Consider the following 19,812-nt stretch of genomic DNA (forward strand, 5'->3'; position numbering starts at 1 on the left):
TTCTTGTCCACTTTCTCTGCTTTAGAAGCAGCACATATTGGAGGCAGCGGGGCTGGCGCTGCCGCCTTCTCTCTGCCATTTACGTCTGTGCAAGAGCAAAGCCTTGGGGCTGCCAAAGCCCTGTCCTTCAGCAGGAGCCACTCTCCTACACCAGGGACTGAGCCTGGAGGCTTCATGCATCTTACATAGAGGACATAATTAACCCTTAAATTGACCTCAGCCAGAGCCACCTTTCACACTGTGAAAAGACAACACAGAGGGGAATCAGCAGACTTCATGTCTGGCAGTGTCTGCAAATGAAACCATATTTTAAAGTGTGTCTGAAGGGGACAACAGGGAAAGCCTTCAGAGGGAGGAGAAGTTCCCAGATGATAGCCACAAGGTACAAGTGGTGGAAGAACAGCCACAAGCTTTCCAGAGCCACTGTAGCTGTTCTGCAACTTATGAAGAGAAATCTTAGAGGTACAAAACATCCTGTATCATCTTCATACTCAGACATAAGGAAACCATTTAGGGAAGTCTCCTCAGTGGAGGGAGTTCTTATCTCATTCCCAGTTTTCCCAGTAGGAGAAAGCAATCTGACCCAGGATTTCTACTGGAGGTTATTTGAACAGAGGTGTCCCTAAGCCATCTTCCTGTTACTGCATTGCATTAAAAATACACAGATAACATTGAAATCAGCAATTCTGAGTCCTTTCAAACAGAATAAGGAGACAGTCACTTAATTAAGATGCTACAGTGCATAGATCCAGCTCTGTGCTGACTCTGCCAGGGAGCTTACAGGGTCAGGGCCAACAGATTCCTCTGCAGGACTAATATCTGCAGCGAGGAACGACTGATGGCAAGCACATCACCGCAGGTGGCTTAGGGCATCTTGGTGGTTACCTGGATTCAGGTAAGCAAATGGGAGAGTTCTTCTTTAGATTTGATACATCCTGGCTTTAACTTTATACACATTTTTAAAAGTGGAAGCGGGTAGCGAGGGTGAAAGCATTTTACGTACAGCCAGTCCTTTGGAGAGGTGATGTTCAGCACGTAATACAACAACTCAGTGAAGCAGAGGATGTACACTGGCAGTAAACGAGCATGTCACAACAATTTGTCTCAACTCCTGCAGAGGCAATTTAACATCATTTCAGTGGCAGTGTATCAAGAACACAGATGAATTCACTGTAGTGTCAGCAAACTTTTATTTATTTATTGCTGTCAATATGCACAGTAAAGGAAGACCCGATGTGGCTACCTCCTGAGTACAATACTTCTGTAAAGTCTGATATTGTGGCTTTTGATGTAATAGATCAAAGGTGCTGCATTCACAAGCCACGTGGTGATTTTCCTAACTGCCTGAATTACAGATGTGCTCCCTGGCTGTCCTTTTTTCTGTCCTTTCCAGCATCACATAATATAGACCTTGTAACTGGAAAATAGCCAGAGATGATGTGAGGACAGTGTAAAGGGGAAAACCAGCTCTGGATTGCTTTCTCACAGCCCTTCAGCCTTGTAGGAGCAAGAATTCGTTTGTGGCTTTCTAGCACACAAGCATGAGTGGAAAAAAACCACAGATGGATCAGGTAATGTTAAGGAGCAATGCAAATTCTTTTTTCCTATCACATCAATTGTCATCACAAAAACGTCAGCCTTCAGTGCTGGACCTCCCATTGCCTGGCAGAAGGATACTGGTCAGTAACTGCCTGAAATGGAAAGTACAGGCTGTGCCTTCAATGCTTTTTCCCTGGTCACACCAGAGTGACTCCCTCCAGTAGCATCACACCCTCCCAGTACACTCCTCAACCCAGCATCAACGCCTCTCCTCTGGCTGGCAAGCCAGGGCTCCCTTCCCTGCCTCATCCCTGATTTCTCCCTGGAAACAGCACTGAATTGGTAGGGAAAGACTAAGGCAGCCAGAAGTCAAAGCCTGGGGCTGGACAGGATCACAGCCTGCATGGGACAGGTAAGCAGCTACCCCAGTGCCACTGGACATACATAATACCCAGGGGTATGATGAGGGGTACAGCCCTGAAAGCCCCAGTGAATCTGCACTTAAGAGCCCCTGAGCCCTAGCTGTACCTCTGTGCTAACTTTATTCACCTTTGTAGCATTTATACCTTTGTTTCCCAATTTATCCCACAAGGACAAGAGCATCACTCTGAGCGTGCTTGTCGTGTGCTCCGTGAGCACCCCGCAGTGCTGTTACTATAGCATGGATAATTACCAGCCAGCTGCTTGCTTAAAGAAGGTGGGAGACGCTACAAGGTTTCCACAGCAAAGTGATTCCTCTCCCGTAACACACGAGATGACCACGTGTAGGGCAAATCCTCCCCTGCAATAACCACATGGTGAGCACTTGGGAGGGGACAGGGGCCAGCCAGGAGCTCAGCTCTGAGCAGGCTGCCCACAGCGCCTCTCCCAGTCCAGCCTTGACTTGGCAGAGGTCCCAATTTGACTGAGATTACCGGTCCTCTTAATTGAATCCAGGTTGAGAGCAGTACAAAGCCTTAGGCACGGGCTATTTACTGCAGCATGTACAGAGATGACTTTCCCCACCTCCACAGCCCTCACAGCTTGCTGCTGGCAATGTTTAATTCTCCAAGTGGCAGCGGGTTTTGTTACTGGACGCTCACCTGTCCTTCAGCTTATTTTACAGACATGATGAGGAAGCCATCAGAGCTGAGTCAAAGGTTCCTCCACACTGAATCTGCCTATAGATAACACCTTCTGCAGCACATAGCTCTGCTCCTCCTTCTGGCAGTGACACAGCCAGATGTCCCAATGCAAAAAAAAAAAAGTGCAAAGGTGGCCCCAGGATGTTCTGCCCACCGTCACCACAATGCAACCCTCCCTCCAGCTTGCATCGATGCCACTGAGTTACCTATAAGTTCTTCTCTGCACTTGATCCTCCTTGGAGCCAAATCCACAGCATCCTCAGTTGCTTGTGTTGCTACTGTTTGCTTGAAATGATGTAGCATCAAGAGATCACCCTGTGTTTGATATTATTGCCTGCGCTTGGGAGGCTGGGACTGCTGCATTCTTCAGGAAATATGCCAGGAAACGTGGCCCACCGAAGTGCTGATGGCTGGGGGCGTGCAGCAAGCCCTGTCCTAGAGGGGATCAGGCAGAACAGGGTAAGCTGTGTGCGGCTGGGGAGGTTACACCAGCTGGAGCACAGGCTGACAAAAGGACTTTTGCAGAACCACTTGTGTTTGGCAGACGGACTAGGCAGGAAAGGAAAGAAGAGGCACTTCCTAAGCTACGGTCTGTGGTTCAGTTTAACACCAACCATGGTCTCTTGGCAAAACGTGGCTTAACATAAGCAGCTGAAGCAAACAGATCTGGAGTAATCGGCAGAGAAGGTCTGCCTGGCTACAGGGAGTATTTAAACTAAAGCAAAGCCACTAACTGAGGGAATTGCCCACACACAACTTCCCCCCACTTTCCCTACCAAAGGGCAAATCTCCCTTCTGACCCTAGTGCCCAGTGGCATAATTTTTGTGGAGCTGAATGGCAAGTTGAGATCAGAAGCCCCCTCCCAACAAGAGTCACTTTTCGTCCCCCGAAGCAGAATCCTTTTGCGACCTCATGATTTGATAGAGAGTCTCCCTGAAGTGCTGGTCCCGGCTCAGTCTTTTCGCAGCTTCTTTCAGCTCCTCAATGTTTTCAGCTTCTGCGTGTGAGTAGATGAAGGACTGGGACTGCTTCACTGAAATAGGAAACAGCACGGGAAGGTCAGCACTTCAGGGACGCAAACTGAAGACAAAGCTTCACTAGAGCACACAAGCTGCGCGATCAACACAACTGAGAGCCTGGCAAGGGATGAACTCTAACAGCTTCACCTTCCTGTTTTCAGAGGAGGAAAATGCTGACAGCATGGAAACACACTTTTCATCTTTACTGCTGCCTCTGATTTAGGGTTCTATGTAGAACCTGATCTAACCTTGCAGGTAGCCACTCTGAACAGTGGATTGGATTGGACAATGTCCAGGTGTCCCTTCCAACCTAACTCAGTCTATAATTAAGCACTGAGATGAAGTCAGCTTTCAGCATATGTTTTTTTAGGGGCCCTGGACCACGACAGCAGTTACTTTTCAACATACACGAAGAGACAGGCAACCGGTGCGCAGACCCAATGCCTGCTCTCTGGGTAAGGAAATTCCAGGTTTCTGTAGCTTCATTCTGCTACTAGGGAATATAAAATACGAACTACATTTGCAGACCTTACTGCTCTGTCAGCCCCATCAGCACATATCTATTCCTGCAGGACAAGTAAGAAGCTGCCTGATACCTACAGTCATTCCACGAAGCACTGGTTCTCCGTCGGTGGAAGCGGCAGCTCTTTATGCGACGAGTGGCAGCCTTATGGATGTACACAGAGTTCTTCATGATCACGGGCATCTTGGCCTCCAGCTCAGCATTGCGGATGCACTCTTCAAAGAACTCTGAGGAGAAGACACCACTGTGAGCAGTGAAAGGGAGAGACACTTCAAGCAATGAACCAGTCGCAAAGGGTTGCGCTCACTGATGGGCTGAGACAGGTAACGATGTTCAACAATTCCCTAGATCTTCACAAACAACAATCCATGATGCTCCAGGACACAAGAAAAAACAAGTTCGAAGCGACAAAAACATCTAGTCCCCAGCAAATGCACACTCCAATTATAGAAAGAACTGCAACCATCCATTCCCCATCTATTGTTTCCACAACTGCTCATGATTTGACTGCCAAAAGCCTCTGATATTATGATAAAACTTCTCAACTCTCTTGCAACGGAGGGGTCTGAAGCCTTGCTTGTCACACTTTTTTTTGAAGGACTTCTAAAACCAGCCAAGTCTAACCACAGAAAAGGAGGTGTTGGCAACACTGGCATGGGCACACACACCCGGGCCATACATGGCCAGGGATTTCTTAGTCGCATAGCAAATACCAGTACATACGTACGTACTTTACAGGCCCCATGCAAAGCCCCATGTCCAAACTCTATGTTATTCTGTCCCGATCTGCCATGTAAGCTGCTTTTCCTGGCCCATTTTCCCTCTTATGGCCTAACCAGCGGTATTGGGTTTGCATGGCAAGGTTTTGGCAGCAGAGAAGCTACAGGGATGGCTTCTGTGAGAAGCTGCTGGAAGCTTCCACCATGTGCGACAGAGCCAATGCCAGCCGGCTCCAAACAGACCTGCCGCTGGCCAAGGCCGAGCCCATCAGCAATGGTGGTAGTGCCTCTGTTGAGAACATATTTAAGAAGGGGAAAAAAATACTGCGCAGCAGCAGCCAGAAGAGGGGAGTGAGAATATGAGAAAGCAACAATTCTGCAGACACCAATGGTCAGTGAAGAAGCAAGGGAAGGTTCCCAAACATGACTCAAGCCAGATGCTAGGGTAATGCCCCATCTTCAAAAAAAAAAAAAAAAAAAGGGAAAAGAAACAGGGATAAACTGTGAGGAACCTGAGTCTTAAACCTGACCTGTGGACTGTAGTCATCTCAGCACAGTAGCGCTGGGCTGATGCAGTGATTCAGCTCTGAGTAAGGATCCAAACTTCACCTGCTGGGTCATCTACCAGCACGTTGCTACAGCAACCATGATGCTCCATAAACTGTTCACATTCTTTTAACCAAGGCTGAGAAAAGATTATCTTTAGGGGAATTGTAGGACTCTCTAAATCAGAACTAGTCAGTCTTTACAGCTCTGTCACAGCTTCCCTGTTTGACATTTTGGGAAGCATTTGCTCATCTCTGCCACTAGGTTTGTCTTCCACCCTACAGGGAAGGCTGGGATAATTTTGCCCTCCTTTGAGGGCGAAACGTCAAGTGCCGGCATAGCACGTTCTAGCTCCTCAAAAGGAAGGTGTCATTGAGATAAAAGGAGGTCGGAGAGCACATTATGTGCAGATTTGCTAATCTGGGAACTTCTTTTTGTGTCTGAGAAGATAGGTAGAAATATTTCCTCTCTCGGAGCTTGCTCATCAGTAGAGAGGATGGATGACTGACTTACTTCTCAAGTGGCTGACATCTGCTTTCATCTTCTTCTCTCTCTCCTTGTTGCAATCCAGAGAACTTAAGCCTTGCTCCAAGCTCTGCAATGCTTCCTCAGCTTCCCTCAGTCTCTTCTCCAGATCCATGCGCACTTTCACCTCAGCCTGAGGAAGAGAATAAGCACTGTTGAAAAAGAGCTTGCGTCTCAATAACCATCCTGCTAACTCACAAGGTCTGTGAGGGACTCATCAAGGAGATGAAAATGAAAAGACAACAGTAGAAATATTGTAAGGCAACACAAAAGTTATTCCTCGTGTCTTCAGACAGACTCTGATGCCCAGATTATTTTAGTAATTCTCCTGTACTCTGACTTTTATTTTCACAGCTTCCCTCTCATTGTATGAACCATGTGGAATCAGAGACGGCATTTCAACACATGAATTTGTGCTTATGTGAGTACTTGCAGCTGAGCAGGAACAGGAGGATGTCTTTCCAGCTGAGAAGGACTTGAGATAAAGGCAGTCAGTTCCCACAGAGGGGCGTACAGTACTTAGTTTCAGAAATGAAACACAAGATAAGTTAGAAATAAAGGATAATACCACTAGTAGTTTAGCAAATGAGAATACCTAATACAGCTTAGGTCAATTTAGCTTTTGTTTGGCCAAGTGGAAGGCTACAGGGTAAGAAAGTCTTGGAGGTGCAGGAAAAAGAAGAATTAGTGGGTTTTTTGACAAAGTATTTGTAGAAGGAGGTTGAATGTCAAACAGCTAATGATAAGCTTAACTTTTACATTATTTAGATTAAAATAAAATAGCATACTTTGTCCAAGTGCCTTTGTGTAGACTAAAGTATCTTCTGTTAATGGGATAATGAAGGAGGGCTGGTACCTCACCTGCATTTGTCTGCTTTTGAACCCAAGCTCATGCAGAGGTTCCTGAAGATTTACAAATCTTAGGATTTATTCTCTGAGCACAAGTGTGGAGGGAAGATTTCTTCTCAGTTCCGTGATGTCCATATTAGCATTTCTTTGAAACAATCTTTATTCTTTTACTCTTTTTTCCCCTCCCTCCATCTTTAGATGAAGCTTTCATAGTAACAAGTGAAGACTTTTACTGAATGGGTTAATCAGGCCTCAAAATGACAAAATAAATAGTAGTGCTACATAGATACAACATGGCAACTTCACGTGTTACCATGACATGAAGCACAGCAAATGAAGATTTGCAACCACAAAATGAAAACAAAATAAAATCAAGTTCCCCACTTGACAGGGGATGAACTGAAAGGGAAAATGAGAGAACTCTGGCGCCGGGGACAGCAACGTGCGACACACAGGGGATACCTTGAGTTCTCTCTCTGTCTGCTGCTTCTCCGCGGTCAGCTCCGAGAGCGAGTTCTGCAGCGCTTGGGACTGGGAAGAGTAAAACTCCCGCTCCTCCTCCAGCGCGCGGGACCGCTCCTCGTTCTCCTTCATCCTGGTGCACGGCACAGCAAAGGAAAACAACCATTCCCACCCCAGAACAACTCACAGAAAGGAAAGGACTCAGTATCATGGTGGGACATGCCTAACTACCTGGCTGCCCTGAGCAAAGAGTCACTAACAGGAGCACCGTCTGTGCCACGCTTCACTAACACAGGCATTGCTGGAGAAAGCCAGGTGGACAGTTCTTTTAATGGGGCATTCTCAGCTCCCAGAAGAGGTCCAGGAGCACCAAATACTTCTTATGCACAAGTCCATGAATATCAAATGGATTCACGTGCCTTAGCCCTGATGTGAAATGAGCAGGCCCAAGTGGTAGCAAGGAGTTCAGCTGCCCTGCCTCACTCTGCCCGTCCTCTCTGAAGTGTTTATAACCTGAACTCCTGCCATGAGAACCAGACAAGCTTCCAGACTTGTCTTGTGTTGGCAACCAAAAAGCAAGTCAGCAGACAGCCACGTCATTTGGCACCACTAAGCCCGAGCAGGGAAGAAGTGTCCTCTTCCCTTCACTGCACCCAAGAATGGAAATTATAAAGGATCTTGCCTCTCTGCAGGTCTCAAGATAAACAAGGGAACAGTTTTGAAGTTATCCTAATTTTAAGCCTGGAAATATTTAGCCATACCCTTTTGGATTGTCTCTCACCTGCAAGGGGAAAAACTACCTCTTTTCCCACCACCCTTTTCACACTGGGTGGCATCTTGTCCCATGTCCCTGTCTCTGGCATCAGTGATCAAACCAGGACAGCCCCTGCCCCCACATCACCTCTTCTCCGCCAGGAGTTTCTCCTCCAGAAGTTGCTGCATCTTCTCTTCAATCTGTCGCAAGCTGCAGTGCAGTCCCCAGATGGGGCTTTGCTCCTTGCTGGGGCTGGTTGGAGGTGGGAGCTGGCCCTCATTTTCTTCCAGCATCTCCAGCATTTGCTGCTTTTCCAGGGAGAGCTCCTTGAAGAAGGGCAGAAATTGTGAGTATGAGCCAAGTCTAATATTTCTGCTCCTGTTCCTGCCTGGCTTTTGCCCCTTGAGTCCCTCCATCTTTACATCCACACTCCTCATTCAGGTTAAAAACAGCAGAAACAAAATCTGCCTCTTGAGGAGCAAGGCTCCACCACAGCCTTCGCTATGTAAGGGGATGAGAACCTGAAGGCTTCTTTGACATGACATGACATGCTAGTGAGGGCAAGGTTTCAGGGACTGAAACCTAGTGCTTCCGTAGTACATCACTAATGCAGGCAGCTTCCACGCCTTCCCTCTTCTTCCCTTCAGGTTTCTCCACAATTTCCTCCTCACCCCCTCCCTCAAGAGGGAAAAGCCAGAGGCATCCCCTCTATGGTACTTCTAACTGCGGGGCAATAGGACACATCATGCGGTTTTCCTGTGAGGTGTTCAGTCCATTGTGCAACTAGAGCATGAGTGCTCCTTCCCTAACTTCCCAGTTCTTTTTTCATACCCTTAACTGTGGGCAAGGAAGAGGGTTCAAAGGAACATCAACAACAGATTTTTGGACTAACTTGCAGGATCTGGCATGAACATTAAGGATGACATTGAGGTTTCATCAGGCCAGCTGTGTGGAAATTTCACAAATCATATACATTTAGAAAAGTCACTTTCCACCAACCCACCAGAGTGATACCAAGTAAAGAAAGGCTTTAACATATCAACACTCTGTTTCCTAAATTTTCCTGTGGTACATGATTCCCTGGGAACCATAGAATCTTCGTGGTTGGAAAGGACGTGTGAGATCATCAAGTCCAACCAAACAACCTACAATCTCTGCCACTAGAGCATGCCCTGAAGTGCCAAATCTACATGTTTCTTAAATACCTCTAGGGATGGAGACTCAACCACCTCCCTGGGCAGGCTGTTCCAGTGCCTGACCACTCTTCCAGTAAAGTAATTCTTCCTAATATCTAATCTAAACTTCCCCTGCCACAACTTCAGACCATTAATCTCTTCTGTGACCACAATCTCTTCTGTGAAGAGGGAATGCCTCTCTACTGCTCCACTTCCCACCAAGACTTACGGAGTTGCAGTTTGAAAAAAAAAAAATAATGGTCAGAAAGCTACCACAGAATTATAGCCACATTGGCTGGAACAGACCTCTGGTATGCTCCGGTCCAACCTCCTGTTCAGAGCAGGTCTGTCAACACAGCAAGGTATGCTCAGCTGTGGCTTTCTACAGTTGAGTCAAGAAAACCTTCCACCTTCCAGGATGAAGATTACTCAGGCTCTCCTAGTGCCTACTAGGTCAGCCCTACCTGTCTGGTGGAAAAAAAAAAAAAAAAAAAAAAAAAAAAAAATCTTTCTAGTGTTCAACCTGAGCTTCCCAAACTGCAGCTTATGGTTGCCATCCTACATCACATCACCTGGAACTTCTGAAAAAAGTTCAGTTCTGCTGGGCTCCATGTCACTTCTAATCCCTTTCTGAAGGGGATTTTGGCCTTCGTATCAGCTACCAAATGAACCTGTTCATCCACACAGGGCTTTAACTCCAGCACTAGCAGATGTTAGGTTCATCCCACAGGACAGCATTGCTTTCAGCCCTGGTCAGTTCTTATGGGTCATTCCCAAAATGCTGTCACTCAGATGGGAGGACCAGTCACTCACCTCTAGGGTTTTCTGTAAGGACTGTGTCAGGCTTCGCAACTCTTTCTTTTCTTCCTCCACTCCTTTAAGGGAGCGGGCTGTGAGCTCTAGCTCCCTAAAGAAGCAAAAAGGGTGACAGCTATTGCAGGGGAACACTCGCCCCACAGACCACACTCAGACTGCGCGGGCTGTGGAGCTCTTGGTGCAGGACCTGTGACCGGTGGTTGGTACAGGCAGCATCCCCCCCTTAAACATACTATGGGCATCCAGGGACTTTACCGTGCCTCCTGATCATCAAAACAACACTAACTGTGAGCGTGCTTCTCTAGCAAGGGCAGAGAAGCAACTGGAAAAGCTCAGACAGGACAGTCATACCTAAGCAGATGTAGTTCTATGAAAACAAAAATGGTTTGCAAAATCGCACTGGCATTTCCAAGATGTTATTTAGGGAGAGAAAAAAGGAAAAAAAAAACAAAAGAAAAAGAGGGCAATGGCGAAACATACCCTTTCAACACTCTGGGCAAAGCATTTGGATCCTTCCCTTTCTAAATACATTTGCTGTTCATGTTTTGCATGGTGTAACTCTTCAAATGACAAAATTATTCTCGATGAGGCAACTTCATCATGCACCCAGTGTCATTCAGCTAATGGTGAAAAAGCAGAATCAGATATCTGGAGCCCACATGGAGGGTCAGTCAATCAAACTCATTATCTCTCTGAATTTGCCTAGGACCTGTCCATTGCCATGCTACCCTGACTAATCTGGGGTTTGTTCATGTCCCAGCCCTTTGAATATGAAGTTGCTGGAACCCTTGATGCAAAATGAAATGAAGCTGTATTCTATTGGTCACTCAAGTGATAGCAAATGCAGGTAAACAGATCTCAACCATTCCCATTTTGGTGAATATAGCTTTTATCTCCTTCCTACATGCACAAAATAGGTGGATTTTAAGAACTGTTTTGATTCACCACCACAGCAGCATTTCTGCCCAGCATGGGAGCCCGTGTCCTTTTCTGCCCTGTGCAGTTTGCCACCTTACCGTCTGATCTGTTCCTGCTCCAGCCGCAGCTCCCGTACCACCTCTTCAAAGCGGTGCTTCTCTGCTTCCAGGACCTGGTTCAGACGCTCGAGTTCCTGGAACAAAAGAGGAGACAGGAATGTAATCTGCTGACACACTTACAGTTAGGAAAGGCTTCCCCATTACCAATGCCTGGGACATTTAACCTGAGCTATGTAGAGCCACGGGCTGTCTGATTCCACCACTCTTTTGTCCAGGGGCAATTAGAAGGGATTGAAGGTTGGTTGAGGTTTTCCAGACATTCGGAAGTCCCAGCCAGGTTACCAGACCCCTGGAAATCCCAGACGTGCTCCATGCTCAGATCAGCTCTGCTGCACCTGTACAGAAGGTCCAAAGCTCCCTGGGAAAGCTGGACTCGATACGCGTGTACCATTTCCAGGCACCCACGTGTGCAGCTACAGAAGCCCAGACAGGAACATGACAGCCCCAACACGGCTGCACCTGAAGTGTGATATTTCTACTAGCTCAGCCTTGCTTCCCATCCCCACTGGGACAGGAAAACACAAACTGCGTAGTTACAGCTTTGCACAGCCTGACACTGTCTTTGTGCTAATAAAAACATGCTTAAAGAGCACTGAATACCACAAGCTGTCCTCAAGCAGTGAAGCAGTCTCTTCCCCTGGTTTAGAAGAAGCAGTTGTACTGAGACCTTCTGCAGATGAAGGGAGACAGGGACAAAGTACAGTGACAGTCGCACCCCCAGCCAGGTCCCCTTGCAGCTTTAGCTGCTGGGCAGAACTCCTGCCACAGGCCCAGGCAGGGCACAAGACACCAGATAAATTCACAATAAGACTCTCGCTCCGTGGTGCGGATACACAGTTCAAGCTGCTTTCCCGACATATTGCTCTGAAGCCTTCAGGCTCGCAGCAGGTCAGACCACCATAGCTCAGTGAGCTATGTATTCATTCCTTCATCAGCAACAAACTCCTTCAAACTGAATTGGGCCCATCTGCCCTTTGTGGGCAATGGAGATGCCGTGCACGGCTTTGTAAGAGCAGAGACTTCTTCCAGGGTCTTTGGACAATGGCATTTCCCTCCCTGTGGCTGTGGGTTGTGCAGCGGGCTACCTCACCAGAAAGGGATGTCTCCCTCCAAAAGCAGAAGTAGCTTAGCCTAAAGGAGCATCCAAGCCACCTTTGGACTTTAGCTCTTCAGAAATGCACACAGGAAAAACGTAGGCCTGAGAAGCCTCGGTCAGCATTGCCGTCTTGTGCTGAAGAGGGACAACAGTCATTTTGGATTAACCAGAGAGGAGAGCATGTGGCAGTTTGCAAGATTGTGATGTGGTGGGTCCACATTCATGTAGGGTTTCCTACCATGTATTAGGACAACCCATTTGCAAAGTTATGTTGCAACAGCTTTATGATGATGCTATAAAAACTGGCATAGATTTGGTGTAAACATGAGAATGAGCTAGTTCTATTATATTAAGCAAATATAGGTTAGGAATAGTTTGGAAAACAATAATAAACTTGATCAATTAAGGTACAATAGTCACATCTAAGGGAGTACTCTCTTGGGCTTCCCCTAGTGCAATATTTATTATTCTCCCTGTCTCTGGTGTGTCCAAAGAGCAAGCCACGTTGCTTTTTGCTGCTCCTCGTTTCTCACTACAGTATCTCTACACTAGAACAACGTCAGGTCTGTTTGTTTGCTTTCAAACTGTGGGGACAGACAAGTTGATTGCCAGAGTCCTCTTGAATCTACCCAATAACAAGTGCTTAATTCAACCCAGTGAATATGAATTTAATCCTCCCTGGTCCTCCTGGAGACATAATCACAAGTACGCTGCATGGACAGTGCCTGGGAAGGGGAACGGGAATACACCTCCAAGACCCATTCCATGGCACAACTCTTATTCCTCTCTTCATCCCTAGGGCCCACAGGTTGGCTGGAGACCCTTTTGGCTCCACAGCCTCCCTCCCTGAAACCTGTTGTGTTCTCAAACCAATAAATCCCAGCCTCCCAGTCCTGCCAGATGGAGGTTGAAGGAAATTGGCTGGTGATGAACGCTCACCTCTTTTTGCTCCCTCTGCAGACACAGCTCTTCTGTTTCTTCCATCAGCTTATCTGCAAACACACACAAAGGCCAAAAGCAGAGAAAAGCAATTTATATCCTGGGGATATTTATGAGTATGAAACATTGACTGGAGCTTGAAAACGCAGCGTTCCCTATTGCTCTGCACGCATCTGTCTGGGAGGATCCAAAGGCTGAGATGACACTAATGGGATGTTCTGTAATTTCCCTCCTGCCAAATAACTTAATAAACTAAACAACCATATTTCTGTATACTGCTTCTAAGGGCTCCTCTCAATGTTCTTAAACAGCATTAATAAACTAACCTTCACCATCCTCTAGCTGAGTTAGGAAAATATCCTTATCTTTGCTTCACACTTGAGGAAGCAAAGGCACAGAGGTTAAGGGGGTGCACAGGGTCACACACTGTGTAGCAGTAGTCAGTTGTCCTCCTGCAGCTCAGTGTCCCATCCCTTTCCTTCAGCCCCCTGGGCATCACTGCCAGCTCCCTATTGTCACCTTTGGATATTCCAGCCAAGCCCAGAAATCAATCCCCTAATTTAGCCACAAAAGTTTTACCTGTGAGAAATAGTTCCTCTCCACATAGAATCATAGAATAGTTTGGGTTGGAAATGACCTTTAAAGGTCATCCAGTCCAACACCCCTGCAATGAGCAGGGACACCTTCAACTAGATCAGGTTGCTCAGAGCCCCGTCCAACCTGACCTTGAATGTTTCCAGGGATGGGGCATCTACCACCTCTCTGGGCAACCTGTGCCAGTGTTTCACCACCCTCATTGCAAAAAATGTCTTCCTTATATCTAGTTTAAATCTACCCTCTTTTAGTTTAAAGCCATGAGCCCTTGTCCTGTCACAACAGGCCCTGCTAAAAAGTTTGTCCCCATGTTTCCTGTAGGCCCCCTTGAAATACTAGAAGGCCGCTATAAGGTCTCTCTGGAGCCTTCTCTTCTCCAGGCTGAAGAACCCCAGCTCTCTCAGCCTGTCCTCATAGCAGAGGTGCTCCAGCCCTCTGATCATCTTTGTGGCTCTCCTCTAGAACCACTCCAACAGGTCCATGTCTTTCCTGTGCTGAGGGCTCCAGATCTGGACGCAGTACTCCAGGTGGGGTCTCACATCAGTTGCCTTTGTCTACTGAGAAGGACACACGCCCACCAGAGATTCTGCTCTGATGCTTACGCTGTGCCCTGATGTACCTATGTTGTGCTATGCTCTAACCTTAAATAGAGGCTCTGCCTCAGGCAGCTCAGTCATGCTTACAGGAAACTAGAGAGAAACACATTCCTCACAGTTAAGCCTCGGGTTTAGCTGGCAGCTCTGCCACCCAGCTGCCATGTCAGCATGGTGAAATTCACTGTAGCACCTTATGATTAAGTCTTCCCCGTATCAGGTCAGGAGTATGCTACTGCTGGCAGATTGCTACTGCTAGGAGGAACGCAGACCTCTACCCTCCTTCCCACCGCAGGGCTCTCGGAGCCAGAGTGACAGTGTTATGTTACTGAAGCTCTGCTGACCACCACTGCTGCCTTTCCTTCCCTCTCTCACCCTCTTCCTCCTTTCCAGGACCCAACACAGCTGCCCTGTAATTAGAGAGAAGCTCTCCCACCTTCCCTCTTCTGCCCCTCCTGGGGAGACCAAGCCCAGGGCATGATGGGCTTCTGCAAAGTCCCGGCCTGAGAGAGAAACACGGATCCCAGCTGGGTGGGGAGCAGGTGGAAGGTAACTCCGGGGGGATTCAGGGAGTTCCAGAGCAATGTTTGCTTCTTCCAGAGAGCCTTGGCTTGCCGCCAGGAGCAGTGCCTGACCTCAAAGCTTAACTACAGGATGGAGACAGGTCATTGAAGGTAAGGCTAATGAGGCAGAAGCCTCAGCATTTATATAGGAATAAATAGACAACTGCTATTAAAAGAAAGTAACCAACTGTGAAAATTGACCAGCTCTGAATGTTCTTGTCATGGACCAAAGAACCTAGTGAAATATATATTTTATATTTCAAATATCTCCTGTTTGCCACAGAAGGCATATTCCTCTACTCCTCCATCACCTTGTCTTTTATCATACTGTGGCCTCCTTAAGCCTCTTAGGCTCTTTAGTCTGCTCTGGTGTTTGCAAAATAGTGTTTTGACAAAACTTCCCCGTTTCTAATTTTCTTCCTGTCTCTCCAGGTCCTCCTCTCCGCACTCCCTGTTATCCGTTTGTCAGGTGTGGAACCACTCCTCCCTGCCTGCCTCACATACGAGCCCATCCACCAGCTCACACGTGTGAATGGTGCTCAGGTGGCCAGAGTGAACGTGCCTTGATACTTGAATTATGGTCATTGTTACATGTGAAACCGTATACTGGGATCACATCTGATCAGCATGAATTCAAAAGGCTCAAGATCCCTCCGGCAGCTTGACGATTAGGAGTAGGTACCACAAGCCCCCGCTCAAGGCATCACCAACCTGGAGCACCCAAAGCTGCTGCTAGCTTGGTTAAAGCAGATGACTGTCCAGACAACTCACTGGGCTCACATGTGTGACCAGCAGCCCCCAGGTCTGAAGGGCACTTACACCTTGGAGAATGCTCTAACTTAGGAGGCATCTGAGTTAAAAGGGTTTATTGGCTCTTGCTATAGGCAGTGTGGGGAAGAGACAGGTGGACATCCCAAGGCAGTCAGAGCACCCAAGGTACTGCCATCCAGAGGCTGGTTTCTAAGTAGCGGATTGGACTAGATAAGTTGGAAGAGACTTCTGCAGGTTAAGTTGTTGTATGTTCATCTGGAGCAAATGTTCTCTCTCCATTGCCCTTGGAGAAAGCAATGACAAATTTGCCACTGCTGTTAGATACTTCAAACAAGCTCATGTAAATGCTCCCACTTTCAACACAAACAGTGTGGGCAAACGCAGAGAAAGACCAAGTACAGTAAGACCAAAAAGCAGCTTGGAGAGGAAAACCCATGCATGAAAAGCTGTGATCAGCCTCAGAAATACCAGTCCTGCTGTGATTCAGGGAGACAAAGGTATTGACTGTTTGCCTGAGGAGCAGCTGAAATCAGCACATCCAAACTTCTCAGGGCCAGCAAACACTCATACAGTCCAGCCATCCGGAGCTGCAGGACTGCAGCATGCTGGCCAAGGCATGACCTTCCTTCCGTGCTCCACACAGATGGCCAGACCCTACCTTAATATTTTCATGTTTTGACTCCCTTCAAAACCTGAATTCCAGCTGCTGACTACTCAAAAAGCTTCATCCAGTAAAAGTCAACAGTAAAAACCTGTAGCTTGGCCACAATGACAACTCCAGAAAAGCAAAATGACTATTTTGGGGTTTATGACTTTTGAAAGTAAGAGTTTCTTACCTAAGTACTCCTGTTTCTCCTTGGCCAACTGCAGTCCTTGGGCTTCCAGGCTCTCGATCATGGCTTCTCCCAGCTGGGCATTCTTCCAGGTCCTAGGGAGAGCAGACACAAAGCAGACAATGTAAGAGAGCTAAGGGTCCCACAGAGTAAGGCAGCAGGACTCAGCCTAGCAACCTACCAAGGAATTCAAACATAAAAACACTCTCGTCAGCTGGGGCAGTGATTCTCTAAAATTTTCTCCACAAATGAATTGGAGAAATTTCCCTGACATTCAGCAATTGTATTTATTTAAATACAAGGGCTGTAGATCAACACCGCACAGGTATTCAAATGTTTCTGCAGTGATTTGGAGACTTCTATACTGAGCTTAGTCTCAAGGGCTCTCCAGACCATCCCAGTACAGTCGCAGCCTCCAATTGCAACAGGATGTACCTGGAACCCATTAAATTTATCCCAACAGACTTTAGAACCAGATTTTTAGCTTTTAACACAGCTAACTTCCCATCTGCCAGTGACATTGTCTTCTGCGGCCGTTCCAATATTTTTCTGCTATAGACACTCTTCCCCTTCAAACATTAACTGTTTATTGGCTCCTTCCCACAGCCTTGTATCTTCAGCCTTTCTGGTATCCATCAGCCACCCTGGAACCAATCTTCCTACTCTTGTAGGCTCTTCCACTAAACTTGTAAGCCACTAGGATTTGGTGTCTGGCCCTACACTGTGAGTTAAGTGCCACTCCCTATAAAAACAAGGGAGAACCAGAGATAAACGCCAGATGAGATGCTGGGAAGTAGGGAGAGTTAAAGGAAGCAAGTGTATTCAAAGAGTACCTTGTGCTATTATAGCACCTTTGGCCAGAGGATCTCAAGGTCTCTTGAAAACATTATGAAACTAAGCTCCCAAAATGGCTCTTGAGCAGATGTCCATTACTGATTAAGTTGATGGACAGGGTAGGCTTTAATACAGATATTAAATAGCCAAGGACAAGGATGTACAAATTAAAAACAGAAGCATAAATGGAGTTTGCTGCTCGCTTCTATTCGCATTCCATTAGAAAACAGTATCTACACACACAAAATACATACATAAAATTAATCTCATTCTATTTATATAGGTGTACATACAGGAATAGCAATTGCTATTTAGAAATTCTGCCATCTTTGTTAAATCCTAAGGGACCTTATTAATATTAAACACCTGTAAGCCTTCCTGCACCAGTCCTCTTTGAGAGCCACTTGAAATTGTAGCTTTTTGGAAACAGTAAGCTGGCAACCTCTTACAAAACAATTTCAAGGCTACCTGTACTTCGTCTCTTACAAAAGCCAGACAAATATATTAAACACACATCACCCCAGGGAGCAGGCAGCTCACAGCTCCAGCAGCCCAAGCACTGCCTTGTGCTCTTTGCAGGCAGCTGGGTTTCTTTTCAGCTAACGAGCATCTAGGATATTTCTGAAGTGCAGAGGAAATTAGAATGCTAATTAAAAAGGTGATGTTTTGCCCACAGGTAGACATCTTCATCTTGAGTGAGAACATGTGGGTGTGAATGTGTTTTTCCACTAACATTCTCTGATACGGGATGAATCTGATCCCAGAGAAACCAACAACAAACAGCTCAGGGGCATATAATTACTCGGAGGGTTTCAGAACGGCTGTAGCCTTTAAGGTGTCTGTTTATTAGATTCACTTTTTCACTGTTCCCTCCCTTCCCCAGCCTAACAAGATGTTAGTGATGAGACTGTCTGTAACTCAAAGGTTACTACACCCACTGCTGTGTAACTTACAAGATGCACCCATATCACTGGGCAGCATTTGAGCTTTTACTCCTTTTATCTGCCAGAACCAACGCCCGCGTGTAACCACATCTGCGGGGAGGTACAGGCTCTGACTGCAGCTGAGAGGGAAGCAAGTGCTTTTTTTTTTTTTTATTCTGTACTTCTTACCAAGTGAATTTTCATCAGAGAAATCCACATTGCTCGAAGTGCTGGAAAGCAGAGGGGCAGGAAGGCTCTTGGGACAAGTAGAAAGTGCCTTTATAATACACTTCTTAAAAAAAAAAAAAAAAACAACAAACCCCAAAGTATGTCCATTTGCTCTACAGCTCAAACATCATCTGTTCCAGTTCTTTTGCAGCACTGGGAACATCTCTCTAGCTTTGCCTGCATTTTATCTTTCCCAGGAGCATCCACAACCAATTTTTGGAGACACTTAGGACTTCATGGTCCGCAGGATGTATGTGCTGTGTTACCTAGTTCTCTCCAGGTAACAGCCCAGGATGGATAATCATCTGTATATTTATGGCGATGAGGAAAGATGTGACACAAAGGTACAGCCACCCAAGGATACCGGCTATATGAAGGTAGGGCTGCTTAAGTAGAGAGCCTTGAGGGTCAAGAAAGGAAAGAGCATAGTTTTGCCAAGGGCCTAAAGGAGTAGAGATAGGGAAGGGACCTTTGCTTAGAAGACAACAGGAAGCATGAGGGAAATGGCACCCTGAGTGATTTCACACATACTGAGTCATTGGTAGAAATTCCCAAGTCTGAATTGGTTCTTTTCCAGCAGCAGCTACAAATATCTTCCAGAAAACAAGAAAGAACTAGGACAACTCAGGTTTTCCTCCTTCCCAAATGGCCAGGTCATTTTTTTATGCCAATCAAAATGGCCCCAGCAGAGTATCGCAGGTACACATACGGTGTGGCAACTGTTAGCACGTTTCTCAGAACAAGCACTCAACATTATTCCCAGCTGGGCTCAGCCATCTCCTATTTCATGCCTTTCTCATGACTGAAACGGTTGGTGTTTTTTTTTTTTTTGTTCCCCACCTTGTCCACCAAGTTTACTTTTAATCCATACAGCGAGTGCCACTATGGGCACAGAGAACATATGTGTGTTCCTGTCCCCTACTAGCCACAGCAAAAGCCTCTCTGGGTGGGAAGAGAGCATGGCCAGCTGGGAGTCAGGGCTCAGTGCATTTCCGAAAAGCTTTCAGGATCTGGCAGGTGTGGTAATTCCTAGCCACAACACGTGAGGAGGGTGGAGAGACCACCAGCTCCCCTCCACATGGAACAAGCGGGTTCCCAATCAAACCAGGAGGCAAGGAAAGGAGTGAAGAGCTGAAGGCATCACTGAGCAGACTGTGACGGTGGAGGGAACAAGCAGTTGCACAGGCAGGCGCACACACACACCACCCAGCCCCAGATGTAAAGAGGCAGCAGACAAAATTGAAACAAAGGATAGAGGATGCTTCCCCATCCTGGGTTAATTTTTAACTCTTTCCCTATTTAACAAAATCTCAGTCTATGAAGTTGGGGGTGTTTTCCCCGGAGTGGGT

General features: G+C 46.8%; 1 protein-coding gene across 2 annotated transcripts in view; it reads right to left on the bottom strand.

Moving 5' to 3' along the window:
- Positions 1 to 1,179: 1,179 nt before the first annotated feature.
- The window catches only part of PLEKHD1 (pleckstrin homology and coiled-coil domain containing D1), a 31,645-nt gene continuing 13,012 nt past the window's right edge, over positions 1,180 to 19,812 (bottom strand). Inside the window, exons 2-11 of one of the 2 annotated variants that reach the window (XM_074584852.1) lie at positions 16,482 to 16,573; positions 13,125 to 13,177; positions 11,069 to 11,163; positions 10,050 to 10,143; positions 8,209 to 8,387; positions 7,308 to 7,440; positions 5,985 to 6,129; positions 4,284 to 4,433; positions 3,574 to 3,697; positions 1,180 to 3,098 (exon numbers count right to left, since the gene is read on the bottom strand). In XM_074584852.1, the coding sequence (XP_074440953.1) occupies positions 2,966 to 3,098; positions 3,574 to 3,697; positions 4,284 to 4,433; positions 5,985 to 6,129; positions 7,308 to 7,440; positions 8,209 to 8,387; positions 10,050 to 10,143; positions 11,069 to 11,163; positions 13,125 to 13,177; positions 16,482 to 16,573 (1,198 nt within the window). In that variant the 3' untranslated portion in view covers positions 1,180 to 2,965. Of the gene's footprint in view, positions 3,698 to 4,283; positions 4,434 to 5,984; positions 6,130 to 7,307; positions 7,441 to 8,208; positions 8,388 to 10,049; positions 10,144 to 11,068; positions 11,164 to 13,124; positions 13,178 to 16,481; positions 16,574 to 19,812 lie in introns of both variants that reach the window. The other variant, XM_074584853.1, reaches the window with a different exon arrangement.

This window comes from Larus michahellis, chromosome 4 (genome assembly GCF_964199755.1).
Source record: "Larus michahellis chromosome 4, bLarMic1.1, whole genome shotgun sequence".
Taxonomy (NCBI): domain Eukaryota; kingdom Metazoa; phylum Chordata; class Aves; order Charadriiformes; family Laridae; genus Larus; species Larus michahellis.